The sequence below is a fragment of the Mytilus galloprovincialis genome, chromosome 1 (assembly GCF_965363235.1).
Source record: "Mytilus galloprovincialis chromosome 1, xbMytGall1.hap1.1, whole genome shotgun sequence".
NCBI lineage: Eukaryota > Metazoa > Mollusca > Bivalvia > Mytilida > Mytilidae > Mytilus > Mytilus galloprovincialis.
Window position 1 is genome coordinate 53,124,355 of NC_134838.1, and position 21,805 is coordinate 53,146,159.

At 31.2% G+C, this 21,805-nt stretch overlaps 1 protein-coding gene across 3 annotated transcripts in view; it reads left to right on the top strand.

Annotated features, from left to right (window-relative positions):
• LOC143078178 (uncharacterized) overlaps positions 1–21,299 on the top strand; it is a 39,827-nt gene extending 18,528 nt beyond the window's left edge. For all 3 annotated transcript variants that reach the window (XM_076253128.1, XM_076253131.1, XM_076253125.1), the window contains exons 3-17: positions 379–526; positions 1,426–1,518; positions 3,778–3,808; positions 4,652–4,706; positions 5,395–6,282; positions 6,763–7,036; positions 8,863–9,047; positions 9,498–9,575; positions 10,057–10,122; positions 11,209–11,246; positions 12,121–12,181; positions 12,755–12,842; positions 15,383–17,870; positions 18,436–18,491; positions 21,090–21,299. In XM_076253128.1, the coding sequence (XP_076109243.1) occupies positions 379–526; positions 1,426–1,518; positions 3,778–3,808; positions 4,652–4,706; positions 5,395–6,282; positions 6,763–7,036; positions 8,863–9,047; positions 9,498–9,575; positions 10,057–10,122; positions 11,209–11,246; positions 12,121–12,181; positions 12,755–12,842; positions 15,383–17,870; positions 18,436–18,491; positions 21,090–21,145 (4,605 nt within the window). In that variant the 3' untranslated portion in view covers positions 21,146–21,299. The remainder of the gene's footprint in view (positions 1–378; positions 527–1,425; positions 1,519–3,777; positions 3,809–4,651; positions 4,707–5,394; positions 6,283–6,762; positions 7,037–8,862; positions 9,048–9,497; positions 9,576–10,056; positions 10,123–11,208; positions 11,247–12,120; positions 12,182–12,754; positions 12,843–15,382; positions 17,871–18,435; positions 18,492–21,089) is intronic.
• Positions 21,300–21,805: the final 506 nt, after the last annotated feature.

Below are 21,805 nucleotides of genomic sequence, written 5' to 3' on the forward strand. Positions count from 1 at the left end.
AGTTTAAAAAGGTTTCACTGTATATATGCAAATTTATGCTTTGCTGTCACCAAATTCATTAAGGACTGTCAGTCATTTGGTCAGATAAACTGCAATATCTCTTCCACACAAGACTAAATAAGCATATATATATATATATCCACAAAAATGTATTCAATCAAATAAAAAGTTATAATGAGTAGAAATGAATAAGATATGAAAATTTGTGTTTCATTTAAATCAAAACGTTAACATCAAAAGTTATAAGTGTCCATATGTTGTGCAATCATAATGTATCTTTAATTAAATTTTCAGGGCAAACTATTTTGAACTCACCAAAAGTGATTAGTGTTTAATATATGTTGTGCAATCATAATGTATCTTTAATTGAATTTTCAGGGCAAACCATTTTGGACGAGATTTATTATATCCTTTAGAAGTTATACGGTCAAACATGGAGTAATAAAGCAAATGTCATTTGACTCTCCAAAGTTAAATGATCTACTGGACCAAGGATTTATAAATATGCATGAACAATTTCTTGAAGGTATGATGTTCAATAAATAGGCATCTAAGAATTCATAAATGCAGTTCATCATTTTCAATGACAAGTAATTTTTGATAGGGTCATTAAGACATGTAAGATATCACCTCTCAAGGTTATCACCTCTCAAGGTTATCACACTTAAGGTTATCACCTCTCAAGGTCTCAGAGCAATTCTCATATAAATTTTGGCCCCCTTCAAAATAAATCAGCCATCAATCAGATTATGTGAACGTTTGTCTGTAACGACCACTGGTCACTATGTACTTGTTAAAGAAACTTAAACTGTGGGGTCACCAAAGGTTCTTAACGCCTTTAATAATAAAATAATTCAAAAAATTAATCAGGAATAACCTTTATGTTTTGATTTATATTATTGAAATAAATCAAAACATTGTGTTATTTCTGATTAGTTTTTTTTAATTACTTTATTTAGGTGTTGAGAACCTTTGGTGACCCCACAGTAGAAGTGTCTTTAACAAGTACATAGTGAGCAGTGGTCGTTACAGACAAAATTCACATAATCTGTCCGAGTCAATCAGATAATTTAGGTCGTCAATCAATGGCCACAACCACACTGTTTTGAATATGATTCTATATGAATTGGAACAAGGTACTGTGGATTCATTATTTTTATGGGTATCAATTTTTGGTGGATTGAGGAAAACCAGCATTTTCATGGATGTTTGATTTCGTGGTTTTGTCAATTTCTGCATACAAAGCCTATGGAAAATGTGTAATTTGTTGAACATTTCAATACCTGTACCCATGAAAACCACGAAAAATTGGTATTCAACGAATAATAATGAATCCCTAGTAAACTATAAATTAAACTTTACAAACACTGACATGAAGGCTTATAGTTTTATAATCTTTGATCTTTTCTTACTCTTTTTTTTCAGGATCTGCAACATCAGCTAGAAGTTTTGTAGATGACATAGCAAGGCTAGCTCAGAATCATGACAAGTTTCCTAATCTTGATTCGAAGAATTTTGGTAAGACCACAAAGTATTAGATGATATATATATTTTTTCTATTTTATTGATTTATTGATTTATTATTTTTTATGCCCCACCTATGATAGTAGAGGGGCATTATGTTTTCTGGTCTGTGCTTCCGTTCGTCCATTCGTCAGTCCATCTGCATCCGTTCGTCTGTCTGTGCGTCCGTTCGCTTCAGGTTAAAGTTTATGGTCAAGGTAGTTTTTGAAGAATTTGAAGTCTAATCAACTTGAAACTTAGTACACTTGTTCCCTATGATATGATCTTTCTAATTTTAATTCCAAAATAAAGTTTTGATCCCAATTTCACGGTCCACTGAACATAGAAAATGATAGTGCGAGTGGGGCATCCGTGTACTTGGGACACATTCTTGTTATCTTATTGTATGAATTTATTTGTGGCATGTAAACAAATATAAGAACATATAACATTAAAGAAAGTTATCCACTTTGTATCATTATTTTGTTTCACTGTTGCTTTTTAACATACAAATGTAAAAATCAACAGTTCTTTCTCTAAACTCAAGTTTTAAGAGTCTGAAAACTTGGAATTGGTCAACATTTATGAAAGAAATATATATTTACCATAAACTGGTAGTAAGAGAGCACTCTAGACATTTGTAAAAATGTACTAGATTTTTAGTGGTATGTCAATGCAAACAGTTCAGTTTTCATGAATTAATATTTCAAGGAAATACATTGCATAGAAATTTATCTTTGGGAATGAACATTTTTGGTAAGTTATAGCCAATATATAACATTTTCTACAAACAGTGATGGATATGGCTGTTTTGTGCAATTTTTATACAGTGCTTTTTTAAAAGGTATTTAAGTTTACATTGTAAAATTTCTTAATTCAGATTCCAAGAATATGGGTAAGAATTCCAAAGGGTTAAGAACTCTATTGTTAAACAAATAAATGTATGTGTGTTAATACAATATTGTAACCCAAAGTATGATTGTGCTCTGGTGAGTGTTACAGTTTGGTCCTGTTTAAATGTAATGGAGCAAATTTAAAAACTCATTTTCTGATTATTTCAACTTTCTTTTTGCATATTTGTTTATTATCTACAATTACCTACAATAATGTAATGTTACAGCTCATTTCCTAATGCTTGTAGAGTAAAACTTTGGTAGGCTTGCTTGGTCTGTTTGTATAAAGGTTAATTCAAGCTTTGTAATTAACATTGACATCTTCAAACAATATATAGGCATATTTTAACCTGTAAATTTGATTGAATATTATCCTTATTACAATTGTACAATATACAAACAAAGTAAGCAAGCTTATCAAAGTATTGCTTTACATGCAGTAGGAAATTAGCTGTAATACAAAATAAGTGTTACAATACCTCTTTCTTCCTTCACCATCAAATTCATATTGAAATTGTTTCTTGTCCACCAGGTGGATACTTTCCTTAGAATACATTTTTGTACATTTTATATGGAAATCTTTTGCTACAACAGCTAGTTTATCTACAGCTTATATTTTTACTGGATGTTCTTAAAATGGCAATAAAATAATAATCCACCAGAATTAAAATGAAGTAGTAATTAGCAGTTATAATTCATTGTGCAGCCTTTGACAATGAGAAAAACCCACGTCTTTTAACAAGAATGTTATTATCTTCCATTCCTTGAATTTTTCAAACCACTAACATGAAAAGGAAAATTAAACCTACTTAGTGTGAATGACTGGGTTGCTCTATTAATTTAAATGGGTCCAAATCCTAAACCTCAGGGGAGCACAAGCTGGCTAAGGGTTGTTTTTATAGTATCTAGTATGTGTTCAGTGGAAGTACAAAGTCTTGATCCAATCATGGTTGCACAGCTAACTTACAATTGTAGTTTTTGGCATAATGCATATAGTGAAATTAAACGAAACAATCATTTAACTTGGTAGCTTCTAAACAAGCATGTGAAAGTGGTCAATAATTATTCAAATTTAATTTTGTTTATTTAAAAATGATATTATTTATAAATAGTTCCTATTTATGCAACATCTTTTCCTGATGAACAGCTGTGAGCTACAGACATGTCAAATTGAAATATACTGAAAATAAAAAGTTAACACATTAAAAAATGTTTTAAGTGCATTAAAACTAGGTCTGTTGGTTAAGGCTTTTAAAGATTTGTTAAATATTAAAAAATATTGAAAAAATGTACAGACACATTTGTGAAAACAAAATATTTTTGTATAACATTTGTAATGAAGTTATGATTTTTGCAAATTCTGTTTTCCTTTTTCTTTCAGCAAAAGACCCTTTTTACTGTCGAGATACCAGGTAAGGGCTTTTCTTACAATACTTTATTGAGGAGGAGTATCTATAGACGGCTCTTGAATTAAACTTTGATGTGTGAAAATGGTTATTGCAAATCTACTTGCTAGATTTATTTTTAGCTTGATTGTTGGGTGACAATAGTTATTGAAAATCTGCTTCCTTAATTCATGTAATTCGTTAAGCATCATGATTTAGCATAAAGGTTTAGAAAAGCAGTGTTTCACTTCTTTCACTTCAAGCAGGAAAGCCACTACAGATACATTTGTGCTGTAAAAGAACACTATATTATAAAAAAAGAAGATGTGGTATGATTTCCAATTTGACAACTATCCACAAAAGACCAAAATGACACAGACATTAACAACTATAGGTCACCGTACGGCCTTCAACAATGAGCAAAGCCCATACCTCATAGTCAGCTATAAAAGGCCCCGATAAGACAATGTAAAACAATTCAAACGAGAAAACTAACGGCCTTATTTATGTAAAAAAAAATGACACCATTACTACTACTGAAATGAATAATGCATTAAAATATTAAAGCCTTTTTCAATATTTGTACACCGAACTAAAGATTTGCATTAATATCTGAGGTTAATGATCTCTGTACTCACAACAGGTCTTTCTCAAATAAATATTTATCAGCTGTGCACGTTACAAAAGTTTTGAGAGTGAAAATTTTAGCAATAATATCATTTGACAGCATGAAATCCTTGAGGGCACTACAGGGAGAGGTAAAATGATCCTGTGACAACTTTAGCTGAGGGAATTGCCATCTTAGTTTTGTCACAATTACAAAATTAATTGAACTCAAAATTTACAGACAAACATTTTTTTTTCTTTCAGGGAGTTGTTTAGACAATTTTTTGGCAGTCCTGATCAGAAAGCATCATATCTAAAGGTAAGTCTGAAAACTGATTTTCATTGTATCTTCACTAGAATAATTGCCATATAATGTATATGATTGGTTTATTCAAGATAAGGAATTTTTGTAGAAACATTTACATCGTACATTTAAAAAATGACAACCTTATAACATTTCATGTGTATACTTGATTACATTTGTTATATAGAAACATGAAAAAGAAGAAAAACTGAAGCTACAAGCATTTACACGCTGATATTTCAGTTTTAGTTCCACTACATTGTATTTTGAAATAATCAACCAATCAAACAAAGTGCTGATATAATTAGTAAAAGAGACTTGCGAGATTTCTCATTTATATTTTCTTCACTTGAAGCCATACTTTTTAAATTTTATTTACTTGATACCACATGTGTTTAGGTGAAAAACGTTCATGCAGTTCTGCATTTAAAAATCCATAGCACCCTCTGGAATTCAAGCTCAACCTGTTGAGATATTGATGGCAGCAGTGTTTGCAGTGTGTCCAGTGCCCTTGGCCATTCTCCACTTGACTTTAAAAAAAATGAAATTTTCTTTAGTTAGGTCATTGGACTATTCCTAGTCGGCTAAACTAAGGGTTTGAAACACAGTACATGATGTATGATGGCTTGTATGGAAATCTGTTTAGTATGCATTTTTATTAACATAATTGTATAACCCTTAATGCTCTTCAATATTTATGTAGGTTTATATTCTGAGTCCAGTTTACCTTCGGTTTGGTGGTTCTGTCTGTCGCTGTTTAAAACGTTGGATGGAAGCAGCACCTATAGAATATAACGATGAAAGTTATTGGACTCCTCCTGCTCCGGATTCTGATATCAAGAAAAAGGAAAGTAAAGTTATAATGTGTAGTAGCTGTTTAGATGAATGTGGGACACTTTATTTTCAAGAAAAACTTTGTGGAAAAAATGAAGGACCAAAATTTATTGAAAGTTGGACAAAGGGTGATCCTCGTTTTAATGACAAGAAAAATCCTTTGTACAACAAAATAGCTGATCCAGAAACTGATTGGAGATTAAGCCTTTCTGTGGAGGATTTCCGTGATTTTGTTTACTATTCAAATAACTCTTTTGGGGAAAAATGTAGTGATTGTATAGCACTTTCGGTTTGCCCTTTACATAATGCCATCATGAACTCGGAAAATACCCCTGATAGTCCAGAGAAGAAGAAAAAAAAGCGTAAGAAAAAGAAGAAAGAAAAGGAAAAGGAAACAAATGCCAAAACTGAGGATGAGATAGAAAAGTTGGTTAATCATATTGAAGGTACTGCTCCTTTGAAAGTTATGCCGGAAAATACTATTGCTGGGGCAAAAGATAAAAGCCCAACTAAAGAAAACTCGCCCCCAGTAGAAGATAAAACGGATGATATGAAAGCAGAACAGCAATTAGCTAAGCGGGAAATATTTACAAAAAAGGCAAAGGTTTCTGATGATTTCAAGTATGGAATAATGCCGTATCAGGACAAATCTGGTGCTGATTTAAAACGTAGCGTAATTGGGGGATTTAAAGTCAAAAGAATTGAAGACGAAAGAACAGGGGCTTGTGAAATTACAGTTACCATAACAACCATAAAGGTATATATAATTACCAGTTCAAATTTTAACCAAACTGAATGCTGACATTTTAGTATTACAACTATGATATTTTGTTTGGAATTCTCTGTGTTTTTAAACACTTTAGCAATAAAAAAATATTTTTAAATTTATCTTTACACAGTTGTACACATATAATCTCTAATGTGACACTGCATGGTCAAAAGTTTAAAAAAAAAATCTTGTCCAAATAAGATGATATGATTTGGAAATGAAGTCATCATAATTACCAGACTTTAAATTTTGTAAGCCAGACACAGCATGCACAGGTTTCATCTACAAAAGACTCATCAGTAGCACTTTGAACAGACTGAATTTGATAATTTAAAATATATACATAAAATTGAGAATGTAATTGTAAATGTGTCAAGGAGACAACATGTATATATTTATAACTTTGAAAATTGAACAGATTAAATATAAAGCAAGATAACTATATATGTTCAATGTAATAAATTGCAGGGTGAAAATGCTAAAGATCGTACACCAAAACTACCTGGTCTGGAGAAAAATGAAGATCCAAGAAGAATAAACCGATTTCCTTTAACAGCAGATCTGCTACGAACAAAGATGGTTGATCTCCCAAAGAAGATGGAATGGTATGAAGGTTGGAATTGGTGCGCTAGTGTTTTAAACTTTGAAGCCGAAGAGAGAGACCTATGTGCAAAACCAACCAATTTTACAATAAAAGTCACTGGGAGAGAAGAAGAATGTGTTAAAAGAACTATGTTTAAATGTAGGTATAGATATATACTCCCAAGTCCATCAAGTGGTATATGTATTATCACCTTACAGCTGATTTCCTAATGCTTGCAAAGTAAAACTGTGTTTGTCTTGCTTGCTTTGTTTGTAGAATTGTTAATACAAGCTTTGTAAATAAGATTGACATCTTTAAACACTATATATAGGCATTGTTTAACCTGAATATATTATATTTGAATTTAATTGGGTGTTATCCTATGGATTGTACAATATAAAAACCAAGCAAGCAAGCTAACCAAAGTTTTGTTCTACATGCATTAGGAAATTAGCTGTAATATTATCACGGAATTGATTATAATGTGCTGATGTACATGTAGTTACATTGGAAGATTGTGAAAAAAAGATACAGAGAAAATTGAGGGTTAGGTATAGGAAGTTTCTTTTCATCTCTTACACATTAATAATCATCTTATAAAGAGACGCAAAAGATACCAAAGGAACATTCAGACTCTAAACATGCTAAATAAAATGACAATGCCAGGGCAAAAAATCCGAAACCAATATAAGACAAAACAATAGTATATTAAACACAAAATAGAAAACCAGAGACAGAGCAATACCAACTCCACCAAAAAGTGGTATGTTAATGTAAACAAGAAAAATGTAAGGGGTCCTTCAATGTTTGCTTGATTACCATAGGCCTGAGGGCTATTCCAGAAAAAAATGTATGGGGGGTTGGAAGGCAGTTTTTGTCAGCACCAGCCACCCAGACAATTGTAATTGAGAATTATAGATCATTATAGTGTGAAAATTTGCTCTGATACCCATCACCTATGTATTATTAATACAATGTGCCTTCCAACCTCCCCCCCCCCCATACATTTTTTTCTGGAATAGCCCTGACCCTTTTATCACGTCATGTGCATTGAGAATAAAACTTCTCTTTTTACTAGATTTTCTTATTATGAATATACATTTGTAAACAATTTCGTCAGTGAATTAGATTATCAGGTTTTAAAATAACAATCAAGTCAATACATATAGATGAAGGAAATATTTGTGGACAAAGAACCATTTGTATTGTATAAAGGATGTCCTCTTTTAAATGTGTCCTGTTTCTGGTGTTCTGTGGTTTACAGATTTCCTGTGTAAAATTATTATCTGTATTTAAGGAGGTAGACCTTGGCTAAGGGAATAACTCTTAAAATCATCAGTACGTTTTTGTCAACCATTTTCATAAATATATTATAAGCTTCTATGTTACTTGGATTATTTCCAATCTGTTTCAGGTAAATGCTTAAAATACATAGATAAAACTTGACTTTTACAAACACATAACTGATTTAAAGAGTTATCTCCCTGAAGCAAGGTCTACTCCCTTAATTTCCTTGTTATCTTGATTCAAGTTCCACACCTAATTTTATTTTCAAATTCATTAATAGAGTATTCAAAAATATGAATAAAATGTGTATGATACATGTATATTGGTTATAAATAGATGTATTTGTAACTTGGAACTATAGTTTAATACAGATGAATTCTCATAAACAAATGAAATTTTATTACAAGAGATCATGCAAGATTTAGGATTTTATTATCTTAAACATTGAAAAACATATTTTTGCATACTTTTAAAAAAGGTGCTTTATAATCTATAAAGAAATATTAAAAAGAGTTATTTGACTTTTGTCATGTAATTTTATATAGTTCAGCTTTTCTTCTTTTGGTTTTGCAGTGTTATTTATGAAATTCAATGTTATTTCTTTTGCTTTTGCAGTGTTATTTTAGGTACTTCAATGTTAGTTCTTTTGCTTTTGCAGTGTTATTTTATGTAAAATGTTATTTCTTTTGCTTTTTCAGTGTTATTTTATGTAATTCAACGTAAGTGTCGCCCTTGTCCTGGGTGGAACATGGAAGATGACGATATTGTGGCCTGTATCCTGCCCGATGAATCTACTGAATTTGAGGGAATAACTATATGTATTATTAGAGGATTTAGATTTGAAGAGAGATTAACTGATGAAGAAAAAGCCACTATGCAATCAGTATGTTAATGCATTTAAATTTCCATTGAAATATTGTATTTTTGTCATTCTCGCATATTACTACATGTACTGGTACTTATGTTCAACAGCATAGACACATAGTTAAAGACATATTGCACACAGAATCAAAAATTTGACTATTTTAACATAGGATTTCTAGATTGTTTTATCCTTAAGCTTTCACAAAGAAAATTCTGAATTTAAAATAGACGAGTTGCATATCAAACAACTTTGACATGAAAAATTTACTATCAAAGAAATTATGCAACTTATATTTTTCAGCCACATTGCTTCAAGTATTGATTAATAAATGCCAGACACAGAACTCAATTAATGATAATTAAGACGTTCATTGTGTGTCACATCTTGTGAAAATTATTTAAAGATCATACATATAATTGTTCAATATTTTTACATTTTGATTAAAATTTGCTTTGTTATCTATTCCAGCCTCCAGAAGAATGCATTGCTAAACCTAAAAAAGTAATGATGACCTGGCAGCCATCAAAAGCTAAATCCATATTAAAGGTATGTGAAAGGACAAGAACATTATAAAAAAAAACATGACTTTTTAGCTGTATTATCTGAAAATTGCATTTCTTTATATTTAATCAAAAGAGAGAAAATTGAAAACATTTAAAATATATGATACAAAAAATACAACTGCAAAGAGTGTTGTAAAAAGGGGAGAAAAAGGATTTTTAATGCCAAATTCCATTCTAACAGAGAAAAGGATGATTTGATGTACTCAAATTTTGTTTTCATAAAATGATAAAAAGTCAGAGATTAAATTAAACATCAATAAGACGGCAACTTAAAATTCAAAAGACGAAAGCAAACCAAAATTAATGTGGATCAGTTTATTTTTGCTAATACAATGTACCAAATTTTGTGTTTTGAGTAAAAAATGTGTTTTTGTGGAAATGTGATTTAAAAATGAGTGTGTATTTAGTTTGTTTTTACTCCAAGAAATTTGAAGTTTATATTTTTGATAATTCATAAATTGCAGGCAACAGCATCAAAAGGCAGGGCTGAATTGAAAGAACTTTTATTAAACGTTGGATCTATAGTAAATGTAAGTTTTTAACATAGTATATACATAATATAATATGTAGAGACAACAACATCTGGGTTACCGCAAGGTGATAGTTTTATTGAGTCGACATGTTTCGCCGCTAATGCGGCATCATCAGGACAATATTACAGAGTTTACATGTTCATAAAGTGTATATAATGCGGTTGTATTAATTATGACGTAAAAGAATAAAAGTGAAAGTGAAAATGTAAAATAGTGTTCATAATGTAGCAAGAATAAAAGTTAAAAATAGTAATAAAAACAAATGTTTATCTTGACTGGTATGTTCCGTAGTCACTGTGATTGAGGTTCATATATAAATAGAAAGTGAAAGTGAAATTAAAATAAGAATCTAGTATAGTTAAAAGTGAAAGTTAGTCAATAAAGTTATTAACGATGTGGTTAGCTGCTATTCTTGCACGTCTGTGTAGAGGTCCTCATAGTGGTTTATAAAATGTCAGTTCATTTCCAAATAGGACTACACCCCATTGGCCATTCCGTACCAATTCAACTGGCTTCGCTCCGAGGGAGGTACTGCTTCCATTGAGGTAGTAAAGGGTGAAGTGTATGATTGCCGCAATTTTGGGAATTGTAAATCTTGGTAGATATGTTCATAAAAATTAACTTTGATAATAAAATGTCCGTGGATCAGGCTTTTCTTTGTAAATTAGGTTTGTGGTTTATGTGGTTCATCCTGGTTAGTATATACATGTTTTATTAAAATTTTGTAAGGATAGCAGAGTAATGTCTTCATTCATTTTACATCAAACATATATATTTGAATAATCTCAAGACAATGAGGTTATATCAAGATGGTATTACTATTACATAAGTGGACCATACAATCAGTTTTCTCTTTTTGTTTACAACCTATTATAGGTTAAATCTCTTAGAAGATTTGTTGAAAATTTGATTATTTGTTTATGTTCTAGCTGCAATATATCCAATGTTGATTAACAAACTATTAAACTGATTCCAGTTGGCCATATTTACTATAGAGGGTATTAATATTCCACCAACAATTTTTTTTTATAAGTTATTAAAAATATTTCCACAACAAAGAAAGACTTGTTTTGTCTTTTTCAGAGAGTTGATGAGATTCCTGATGATTGTTCTCCTCAAAAGTAAGTAGTAAAAAAAGTATACTTTGTGACTTTTTAAAAATCACACAAGAATTTGATATTTTCTGTCTGACAAGAGTTATTTCCCTTAATAATAGTAAAAAAAATGTAATGTTTGCCAGATAATAAACTTAAAGTTAAAGCCCATACTTAAAGCATAAAAATTAGTTGAAGGTAAGTTTTTGTTTGGTTGATTCCTCTAAAGAATATCTAAGAACAGGAAACATGGATAAAATTGAGAATGGAAATGGGGAATGTGCCAAAGAGACAACAACCCGACCATAGAAAAAAACAACAGAATGTCACCAACGCATACCTAGAAGTAGAGGCAGTGTTGAAACGTGTATAAAGTTTCATATTCAAGACAGTAGAAGAGCTGGATAATCTATATGTTGTATATGATTCCTTATGGTCTGAAATATATATCTGGCAGATGTCTGCTATCCTTGGCCTCATTCTATGGTTTTGTCACTGCATGAATAAAAAGCATATGAATTCTTTTTCATGAATTTTCTGATTATTATTTTAATGATGGGTCATTCTTAATATTTGATGTAAAGAATGGTTGGACCTCATTTTCATTTATCTTTTCAAAGACTTTCAGCATTTAATTCAGACACAATCACTAAAGCAGGTGGGACTGTTCAGATGGTACACTCCTATTTTAAGTTTTGCTTAGAAAAAGTTAAAAGAAAACAAAAAAAAAACAAGAGTGCACCATCTGAACAATCTAAATGAAATTAAAATTGCTTTCGTTGTTTACTTGATTTGAAAGCTTGTGAAAAGGTATACCAAGAAAAATGACAAAATGTGGATTTTATAACTTTTTTAATTGAATCAAAATGCATCTTTTATTTAGCTTACTTTTTTTTAACAGGAGACGTCAACTTGAATTAAAAATACAAAAACAAATGACAGTTCTTAAAGCTAGACCACCAGTGAGTAATATTTATTGTTGGATGACAGTTATTGTATTGTCAATTATTTCAGATACAATATATTTAATAGTGAATTAACCTCAATTGGTTTTTTTTTTTAATGATTAGGCAAATTTTACATCATCAACTTCCAACACACAAAAAAGAGGTAACAATTTCAGCACTAATGAACCAGATGATTTCAAGAGAACAATCCTGTATATATTGAGATTATTGAATGTATATAGAATATTCTAAAAAAAACATGTCCATAATTATGCTATACAGAAACATAACCAAAAAAAAGTTTAACATTAAAGACATAATTAATTTATATATATTTAAGTTGTATAGGTGATTGAGATGGTTGAAATATTGTTTTTAAATATGGATATTTTTTTTGGAATTAAAAGAATTTTAAGTATCTTTTTACCAATATCAATAATTCACAAAAGATTAAATCATATGTTAAAGATTTAATTATTATTAAATGTACTGTTTGAATTTCATTGATTTTGTTATTATCTTTTTTATGTAACATTTTATGTTTATAATATAAAGATGAATTGCAATATCTGATAAATTCTATTACAGAAAAAGATAGATGAAGGACCTATGTATAAACAGATGAAACAAAATCCAGATACGTTTGAATTATTTATTATGTCTGATGGTGATAGAGGTAGGATATTTTGAATTTTTTGGGTGATTTATGTCCCTTAGCAATCTACTACTGTGGATTCATTGTTATTCTTTGGATACCTTATTTTCTTGGGTAAAGATGAAACACAAATTCAAATGTTCAACGAATTACAAATTTATATAAATTTTCAATTTTAGAAATCAGCAAAACAATGAAATTAAATAGCCACAAAATGCAAGTTTTCCTTAATCCAATAAAAGTAGATGCCCATAAAACTAAATGAATCCACAGTTGCACATTTTATATATAATTGCATTGTAAGTGCTCTCAAATATACAGTTCTTGCAAGATGTTTCTGAAATTTATTTTAAAGGTTTATGTCGGCAATGTCTCTGAGAAGTAAAAAAAAATGTTTTGATAAAAATATATTTAATATGGATATTTTAATTTATTCAAAAATTGTATTGTAAACACTCTCACATCTACATTTTTAGTCTGATTGTCATGTGAAGTTCATATCTTAAGATAATATCTGCAATATCTTGGTTGAGTTAAAAAAAAATATCAGCACTGATCTGTTATATTTACAGAAGCAGAGCTCCAGATAAGCTGCGTATTTGCGTGATCACGCAATACAAATAATAAAAAACCCAATGCAATTGCCCATTGCAGGGTTCAATAACCCAATTAATTCAAAGGAAAACCCAATAATATGCCAAAACCATGAGTTCTCAACCCTTTTATTGGCTACCATTTGCGTTATTTACCCTTATCTGTTTACAGTCATCGCGTAAACTATTTTTATAATATTTATAATTGGAAATTTCCTTTCGTTCTAAAAATAGATCCCTGCATCAAGTAGCTGAAATGGGTCCCTGTTAGAGTTTTCCGTTGCTCAAAGGGTACACATGGTGTTTTTTTTTTAAACATTTCGATCTTCTAGGCGTTTATCCAATTAGCGTGTGTCATGTAGTCATATTTTTTTCGCATTGCTCGGGATTTATCATAACATACATTGAATTAAAACGAAAGTGAATGTCCGGTAAAAATATTGAATAGAAGCATGTTTTCTGCTTCTTTTGAAAAGCTGAGGGAAAGTTATGATGATAACAAGACTCAGCCAGTGTTTTTAGGAAGTGTCCATCGAACACACAGGCGTGTGTGCGTACCTTAACGAGAACATTGCTAATAAAAACAGGCAGGGTTTCCTCAAAAACGAAATCAGATGGAAAAAGTGAAAAGCCAAATCAATTATGACATGATAAAGCATCAGAAACCAAAAGTTCTAATAAAAGACAACAAAACCAAGATTTATGAAAATTGGAATAAAACAAAACCGTTCAAGTATAATTAGAGTTTATATACTATTTTTTTTTCATTTTACTGTTAATTGATGAATACACACACATGCAGAATTTATTATATAAAGGTATAAGACGAGTGCCTGTGAATACACATATCCGTTTTTTTACAGTTTATATGAGAAAATAAAAAATTGGCAGAAGGTTTGAAACGGAACACAAATTAAACCTACAATTGCTCCTCAGTGAATAAACCAAATAAAACAGCTATCAAATAACCCTACCCCTAAACCAAATAAAACAGCTAAACAAAGAAAGAAACATATTTAAGATGGAAAAAATCTGGGGTTGCTATTGCCTAAATATTCAATATTGTGTTGATGAGAAACCCAATACATTAAGGGGCTTGGTGGTGAAAAACCCAATTTGATATTAACATGAGGGGTGAATTGGAATTGATCATGCAATTAAAAAACTATTTCACCCAATTATATTTGAAAATGGTGGGTTAAAAACCCAATTTGTGAATTCTTATCTGGAGCTCTGCAGAAGTAATGTTTCTTTAAAATGTTATTCACATTGAAAGTTCAGTGTAAGAGCCTTCACTGTTCAATGTTCAAACTTCCATTTCATGTTGTATTTCACATAGATTTTATAGATGTCTGATATCAGCAAGGTCTTGGAACAGTTCCAAGAGAGCATTTACTCATGTGTAAAACATTAAAACTTGCATAAGATATCCTTTTCATTTGGGTGTCTTAGTGGCTCATCTATCATTATCTGTCACTATGATTATTTTTTGTTTTCATATTTTGTTATTGGGGGTGTGTTTGGATATACGCCTGAGGCATCCTATGGTTACCCATAGGTACCTATGGTTTGATATTTTGTGTATAAAATATCAAACCATAGGTACCTATGGGTAACTATAGGCCGCCTCAGGCGTATATCCAAACACCCCCATAGATATAGGAGTGCCAATGAGACAACTCTCCATCTAAGTAACAATTTATAAAAGTAAACCATTATAGGTCAAGGTACAGCCTTCAACACTGAGCCTTGGCTCACACTGACCAGCAAGGTATAAAGGGCCCCAAAAATACTAGTGTAAAACCATTCAAATGGAAAAACCAACAGTCTTATCTATATAAAAAACGAACAATGAGACACACTTATGAACCTCATAAACAGACAACAACTACTGAACATCAGATTGCTACCTAAGGACAGGTGCAAACATTATGAATGTTTGATTAATTCTATTATTATTAATTTCAGTTGACGAATTAGAAGCCATTGGTATGATGGCTGTAGATGTCGATATTGATGAAGAAAACCTTGGCGATTTTTGTGAAGATTGTGGCCAAGCTTCACAAGCATGCATGTGTGTGGATCACACAGGGAAAAAGAAACAACTACCAGAATGTAACTGTGTCAACTGTCTCAAAGAAATATGCGTAGGTGCCTTGGCGGGAGATTTTGATCACATTCTTGCTAAAGATGGCATCATTAAAGAAAATGGAAAATATGTAGCTAAAACACCCGAGCAAATAGAAGCTGATCTACAGAATGAGAGAAAAAATGTTGAGAAAGTTCTTGGCAATTTTGAAAAACGGGCTGTCATTAAGCAACAAGCAGACGGCGCTGATAGAGTAATCACGAAGAAAGTTGCTCAGTCTATTCCTCAACCAAAAGTCATTAAAATTGACAAAAGTGCAAGTATTGAACAGACAATAGAGGAAATTAAAATTCAGACTACTATTTTTAGAAACCAATCATCAAACCATTCAGAAAAAGGAGGTAATAGGCCAAATATTGAGGTCCAACGGTCCTTTTTAAATAAAAAGAGGATAGCAGAAAATAAAAAAAATAAGTCTCCGGTAAAGGAGGATAGTGATGTAGTGTACGAAATTAGACGTGATAGAATCAAAGAATTAGAAATGGAACGGGCTGCTCTGCGAAAAATGGTCTTGGATGAAAAAGAGAAAGAAGAAGCTGAAAAGAGAGCTTCAAAAGACAAACGAAGGAAGGAAATTGAATCAAACATAGAAAAGCTAGCCATAAAAGATGCGGAGGACAAAAGTCCTAAGAAGAAAGATATTAATGCAAAGGGAGATAATCTTAGTATGAAAAATGAACTTGTCAAAAAATCTGATGAAAGTAAGAAATTAGAGATGGATAAACCTAAGACTGATCCTAAATCAGAGAAGCAGAAGATTGAAATAGAAATAAAAATTCCGCTTAAAGATTCTGAATTGCCTTTTCAAAACAGTTTCGAATTGAATGAAAAATTTGTTAAAGAAAACCCAGATTTGTTGAGGCGCATACTAGAAGCACTTGATAATGCAGAAAATATACATGCGATTAATATGTTAACTGATGATGCAAAAGTTTGTGTTGGAAGTCTTCGAAGCCATAGTAACATTGGAGAAAAACTAATCCAGGCAGGAGCCATAATGGGTCATGGGGTCATTGAACATGGGCCGATAATTCCCGATAAACCAAAAGAGAAAAAAAAGGTCAAGTCTTGTGACCACCGCCATCTTTGTCGAACATGTGAGCATGACATTCCTCCTAAGGATACAGAAAAGGAAAAAGATGAAGAAGTAAAAGCAATTATCAGGAAGGGAAACAAAAAGTCAACCATAGAACAGCATAATTTAACTGCCACCAAGAAAAATTATAATCCTTCTTCAGGAACTCAAAGAAAGAATGAAACTAAAGCATTACCAGTAAATATAAGTAAAGAGAATGGGAAGCTTTTTATATCTCAAAAAACAGGCCAGGTTGCATCATCGAACATAAAAGAGAAGGATACTAAATCTACTGATTCACAAAATGAATACAAATCAAAACCAGGTATAACGCAGACTAAAAATGATCTGACAGTTGCAGAAACTGATAAGTCTTTTTCATCAAATATGAAAGAGACTGAAAAAACATTTAATATTATTAAACAGACATCTAAAACAGCAGGTGAAAAACCTAACCTTATAGCTCAAATCATTGAAGAAGCAGAGGAGAAAATCGTCTTTGAAAAATATGATGGCATGAGAGCTGATATCATACTGACAGGGGAACCCCAGTGTCCTTGTCAGGTCAAGGCCAAGGAATTGATGAAAGCTAAGTTGAAGAAGAGAAATCAGATGCCAAAAGAACCAACAACAACGCTGAAGAAAGAACTGAGCCATAGATTGCATTGTCCAGAGCAGCTGTCAGTGAGGGAGGAAAAACCATCTCTGACGGCTGCAAGACCTCCATGTTTGGCCAATGATCCTACAGTTGATATCAACGAAATTATAGAAGAGCAGCTCATTGATTCGTTCAACATAAAAAGATTAGTCAAAGTTGGTATGAAAATATCACAAAATGCCGTAACTCAGACAAATTCAGACAGTGATGGAGTGAAACCTTTAGGATTCAAAGAGAAAACAATCACTCCAAAACCATGGACGGAAGATAGAAGTAAATGTGTCGTGAAAGAAGAATCTGATTTTCAGCGGTATTTAAAATTTATGCAATATAAACAACAGAAAGGAACTGAAATGGGTGTCCAGGCTGGTGAGGGATTGAAAGAAGAAAAGAATGAGGAAAAAGCAGCAAAGGATGGAAAAATGATGGAGAAAGATCAGAAATCTGTGACGTTGGATGCTGGTGATAGCGAAACAATTCAGAGAGCAGGGTCTCCGGAGAAAAATGGTATTAGAAAATGTGCTAACTGTGACATCACTGAACCTGCTCCTAAAGCATATATGAAATGTCAAAAGTAAGTAGTTGATTTAAGAGATGAAAAGTTTATAGAAAGTATTTTAAAAAGCATAAAAAAATGATTTTGGTGTGTAATTTTTTGAAAAATTATCTCTTCTGCAACATGTAAGGACTTTTAAGATTTGTTTGACACTTATGACTGTTTACAGATACTTTGAAATACAAGTAGGCATATGTGTTAGTTTTTGTTTGGTGGTTGTCTTGTTTTCAAATGTGGAAATATGATCAAGAGAGAATGTTTTTTTTCTTCTTTTCAAATTGATAGTAGATAAATAGTTTAAACTTAATGATTTCAACAACAAAGTATGAATTACTTACAACATTGAAATATAAAAATGCTATGATTTTTTGTATGTCAGTGATATATATGTATCATGGAAGAAAATAATTTTTGCTAAATTGCACAGTTAAGTTTTAAAAATAGTATTTTTTTTTCAAGTTGTGTCTAAATTTATCAGAAATCAAATTAATAGAAGTTTAAGATTAAAAAAAAGCTGATAAATTATCAATAGATTTTACTGAGTTGTAGTTTTGATATTTTATTTCTTTATATCTTTTCACAGATGCAAGTTGGAAGGTATTGCTAATGCCAGATATTACTGTGGAAGAGAATGCCAAGGTATTTATCCTATATTTTCACAACACATCGTGCAATCTTACTTTTAACCGGATTTTTGAGACAGAAATGTCGGTTATTGATTTGGGGATGTACAGCTGGCGGCAGGGCGGTTGGTCTGGCAGCAACCAAATGTTGTCCTTGCATTTACTCATGAATCGTTCAACCAAAGCTTTTAAAATTTTAATCTGTTGTTACTAACAACAAAATGAAGGTCAAGTTCAATAATGACAATTTTGACTTTTACCGTTTAGGAGTTATGGTTCTTGAAAGATTGAAAAATGGTATTTCCTGTCGTGTCTGTGCATTCACACATGAACTGTTCAACCAAAACTTCCCAAATTTTATTGTGTTGTTACTGATGACAAAATGGAGGTCAAGTTCAATAATGACTATTTTGACTTTTACCGTTCAGGAGTTATGGTTCTTGAAAGATTGAAAAATGGCTTTTCCAGTCGTGTCTGTGCATCTACTCATGAACTGTTCATCCAAAGCTTTTCAAATTTTAATATGTTGTTACTGATGACAAAATGGAGGTCAAGTACAATAATGTTCATTTTGACTTTTACCGTTCAGGAGTCCTGGTTCTTGAAAGATCGAAAAATGGCTTTTCCATTCATGTTGTTGCATTTACTCATGAACCATCCAACTTTAGCTTTTCAAATTTTAATATGTTGATACTGATGACAAAATGGAGGTCAAATTTGATATTGACAATTTTCACTTTCACCATTCATCAATTATGGTTCTTGTGATATTGGCAGGACACAGATTAATGTTAATAAATCCGGTTTACTGTCGTTGTGACAGCCTTTTGTTACAATGAATGTTTCATTTAAGAAACATCATATTTTTTTAGTACTTGATGATGCAACAATAGAATCTGTCCAAATCGGGGTCCAAAATTAAACTTTGTTTGATTTCAACAAAAATTGAATCCTTGGGGTTCTTTGATATGCTGAATCTAAACATGTACTTATAATTTTTGTTTTGGGCACAGTTTTCAAGTTGGTCCAAATTGGGGTCCAAAATTAAACTTTGTTTTATCAACAAAAATTGAATTCTTGGGGTTCTTTGATATGCTGAATCTAAACCTGTATTTAAATTTTTGATTATAGGCCCAGTTTTCAAGTTGGTCCAAATTGTGGTCCAAAATTAAACTTTTTTTGATTTCAACAAAAATTGTATATATGGGGTTCTTTGATATATGCTTAATCTAACCATGTATTTAGATTTTTGATGTTTGGGCCCTGTTATCAGATTGGTCCACATTTAGGTCTAAAGGGTCCAAAATTGAACTTTATTTGATTTCATCAAAAATTGAATTCTTGGGGTTCTTTGATATGCTGAATCTAACCATGTATTTAGATTTTGGATATTGGACCATAATAGGTAATGTCCGATTTAAAATTTAAAGTTTTAAAGTTTAAGTTCTTAGACCACATTCATTATGTGTCAGAAACCTGTGTTGTGTCAACTATTTAATCACAATCCAAATTCAGAGCCGTATCAAGCTTGAATATTGTGTCCACACTTGCCCCAATGTTCAGGGTTCGAACTCTGCGGTCTTATAAAGCTGCCCCCTGCGGAGATCTGGTTGATATTTGGGCCCGGTTATCAAATTGGTCCACATTGAGGTCTAAAGGGTCCAAAATTTAACTTTATTTGATTTCATCAAAAATTATATTCTTTGAAATTCTTTGATATGCTAAATCTAACCATGTATTTGAATTTTGGATATTGGACCATAATAGGTAAATGTCCAATTTAAAAATTTTAAGTTTTTAAGTTTAAGTTCTTAGACCACATTCATTCTGTGTCAGAAACCTATATGTTGTGACAACTATTTAATCACAATCCAAATTCAGAGCTGTATTAAGCTTGAATGTTGTGTCCATACTTGCCCCAACTGTTCAGGGTTCAAACTCTGCGGTCGTATAAAGCTGTGTCCTGCGGAGCATCTGGTTGAATTAGTAAGCAAATTTTTCAATTGCTTTGCAATATATGAAATATTTCATTTTGCTCAAATTTGCTTCAGCTGATAAAGCTGATCAATCAGAAAAGTACAAGTACAAAATCTAAATAAACATTATGTACTGTTTCTGTAAGGCACATTATTCATTAAATACATTGTTTTTTCTTTGATATATAGAATTACTAGATCAATTCTCAAAAGTAAAATCACAAAAATACTGAACTTAGAGGAAAATCAATTCCGAAAGTCCATAATCACATGGCAAGTCCATAATCAAAGTTCTTCATTTTAAATTTTTTTAAAATTGCAAAAATATATCAAACTTATTTCTGAATTAACAGTATTTTATTCAGTTGGTTTTTTTTTCCAATGCTAGATTAAACTTATATAGTCTAGCTTTATATGTATTTTGAAACTTATTTGTTGGGTCACTGTCTTACTAACATCTCCTTATTCTCAGTTATTTGTTTTTATACAATGACTTACTGTTTATTGTATAAAAATAAGAAGATGTGGTATGAGACCACTTTCCATCAAAGACCAAATAGCTTAGCAGGTAGCAACTATAGGTCACAATACCATGTATTCAGACATTAGAATAATAATAACCTTTTTATTTCTTGCAGTTAAAGATTGGGGCAAAAGACACAAGAAGGAACACAAAGAAAATTTGTTAATTTAAGTTGCAAGATTTTTTGATTTTTTTTTTACTAATAATGCCTTTTTTTTTCAATGTGTAAATTTATTTTGTTGAAGTTTGAAAACTTTATTTATGAATTTCTTCATTCCATACATGCCTTATAAATGAATGAATAAAGAAAAGTATTTGTAACCAATATTTCATTCTGCTTCTTGCATGTGATGATTTTTTTACTGATTGTTATTGCTATAGATTACATTACAAATTTGCTGCAAAAGCTTTTCTGTTGGTTAAGGCCATAAGACTTTTTCTTATATTTGTAGTATGTTTTTTCATAAATGTTTGCTCATATATCTGTATTTATTCAGGTTTTTGAATTAAGAAAGTGTACAATAGAATTTGGTAGTTTATGCAAATGTTTCATATTTCATGATATTTAACATATTGTGCCATAAGTTGGTTTTATAGTAGTCACATGATAATACGTCAAACCATTTAGGTTTCTATGCTTATCATCAATAGGTTTAGATTTTTGCTTTTTTTTGCTTATGTATAACTAATTTGGATCATTTTAATTTATTCAAGTGATATTGTGTTTTTTTAACCGGATTTTCAACTAAAATATCGGTTATTGATTTGGGGACACAAGGTAAACCATTTCTGTCGATATCCCACATAATTAACCATGGAATTTTTATTTTT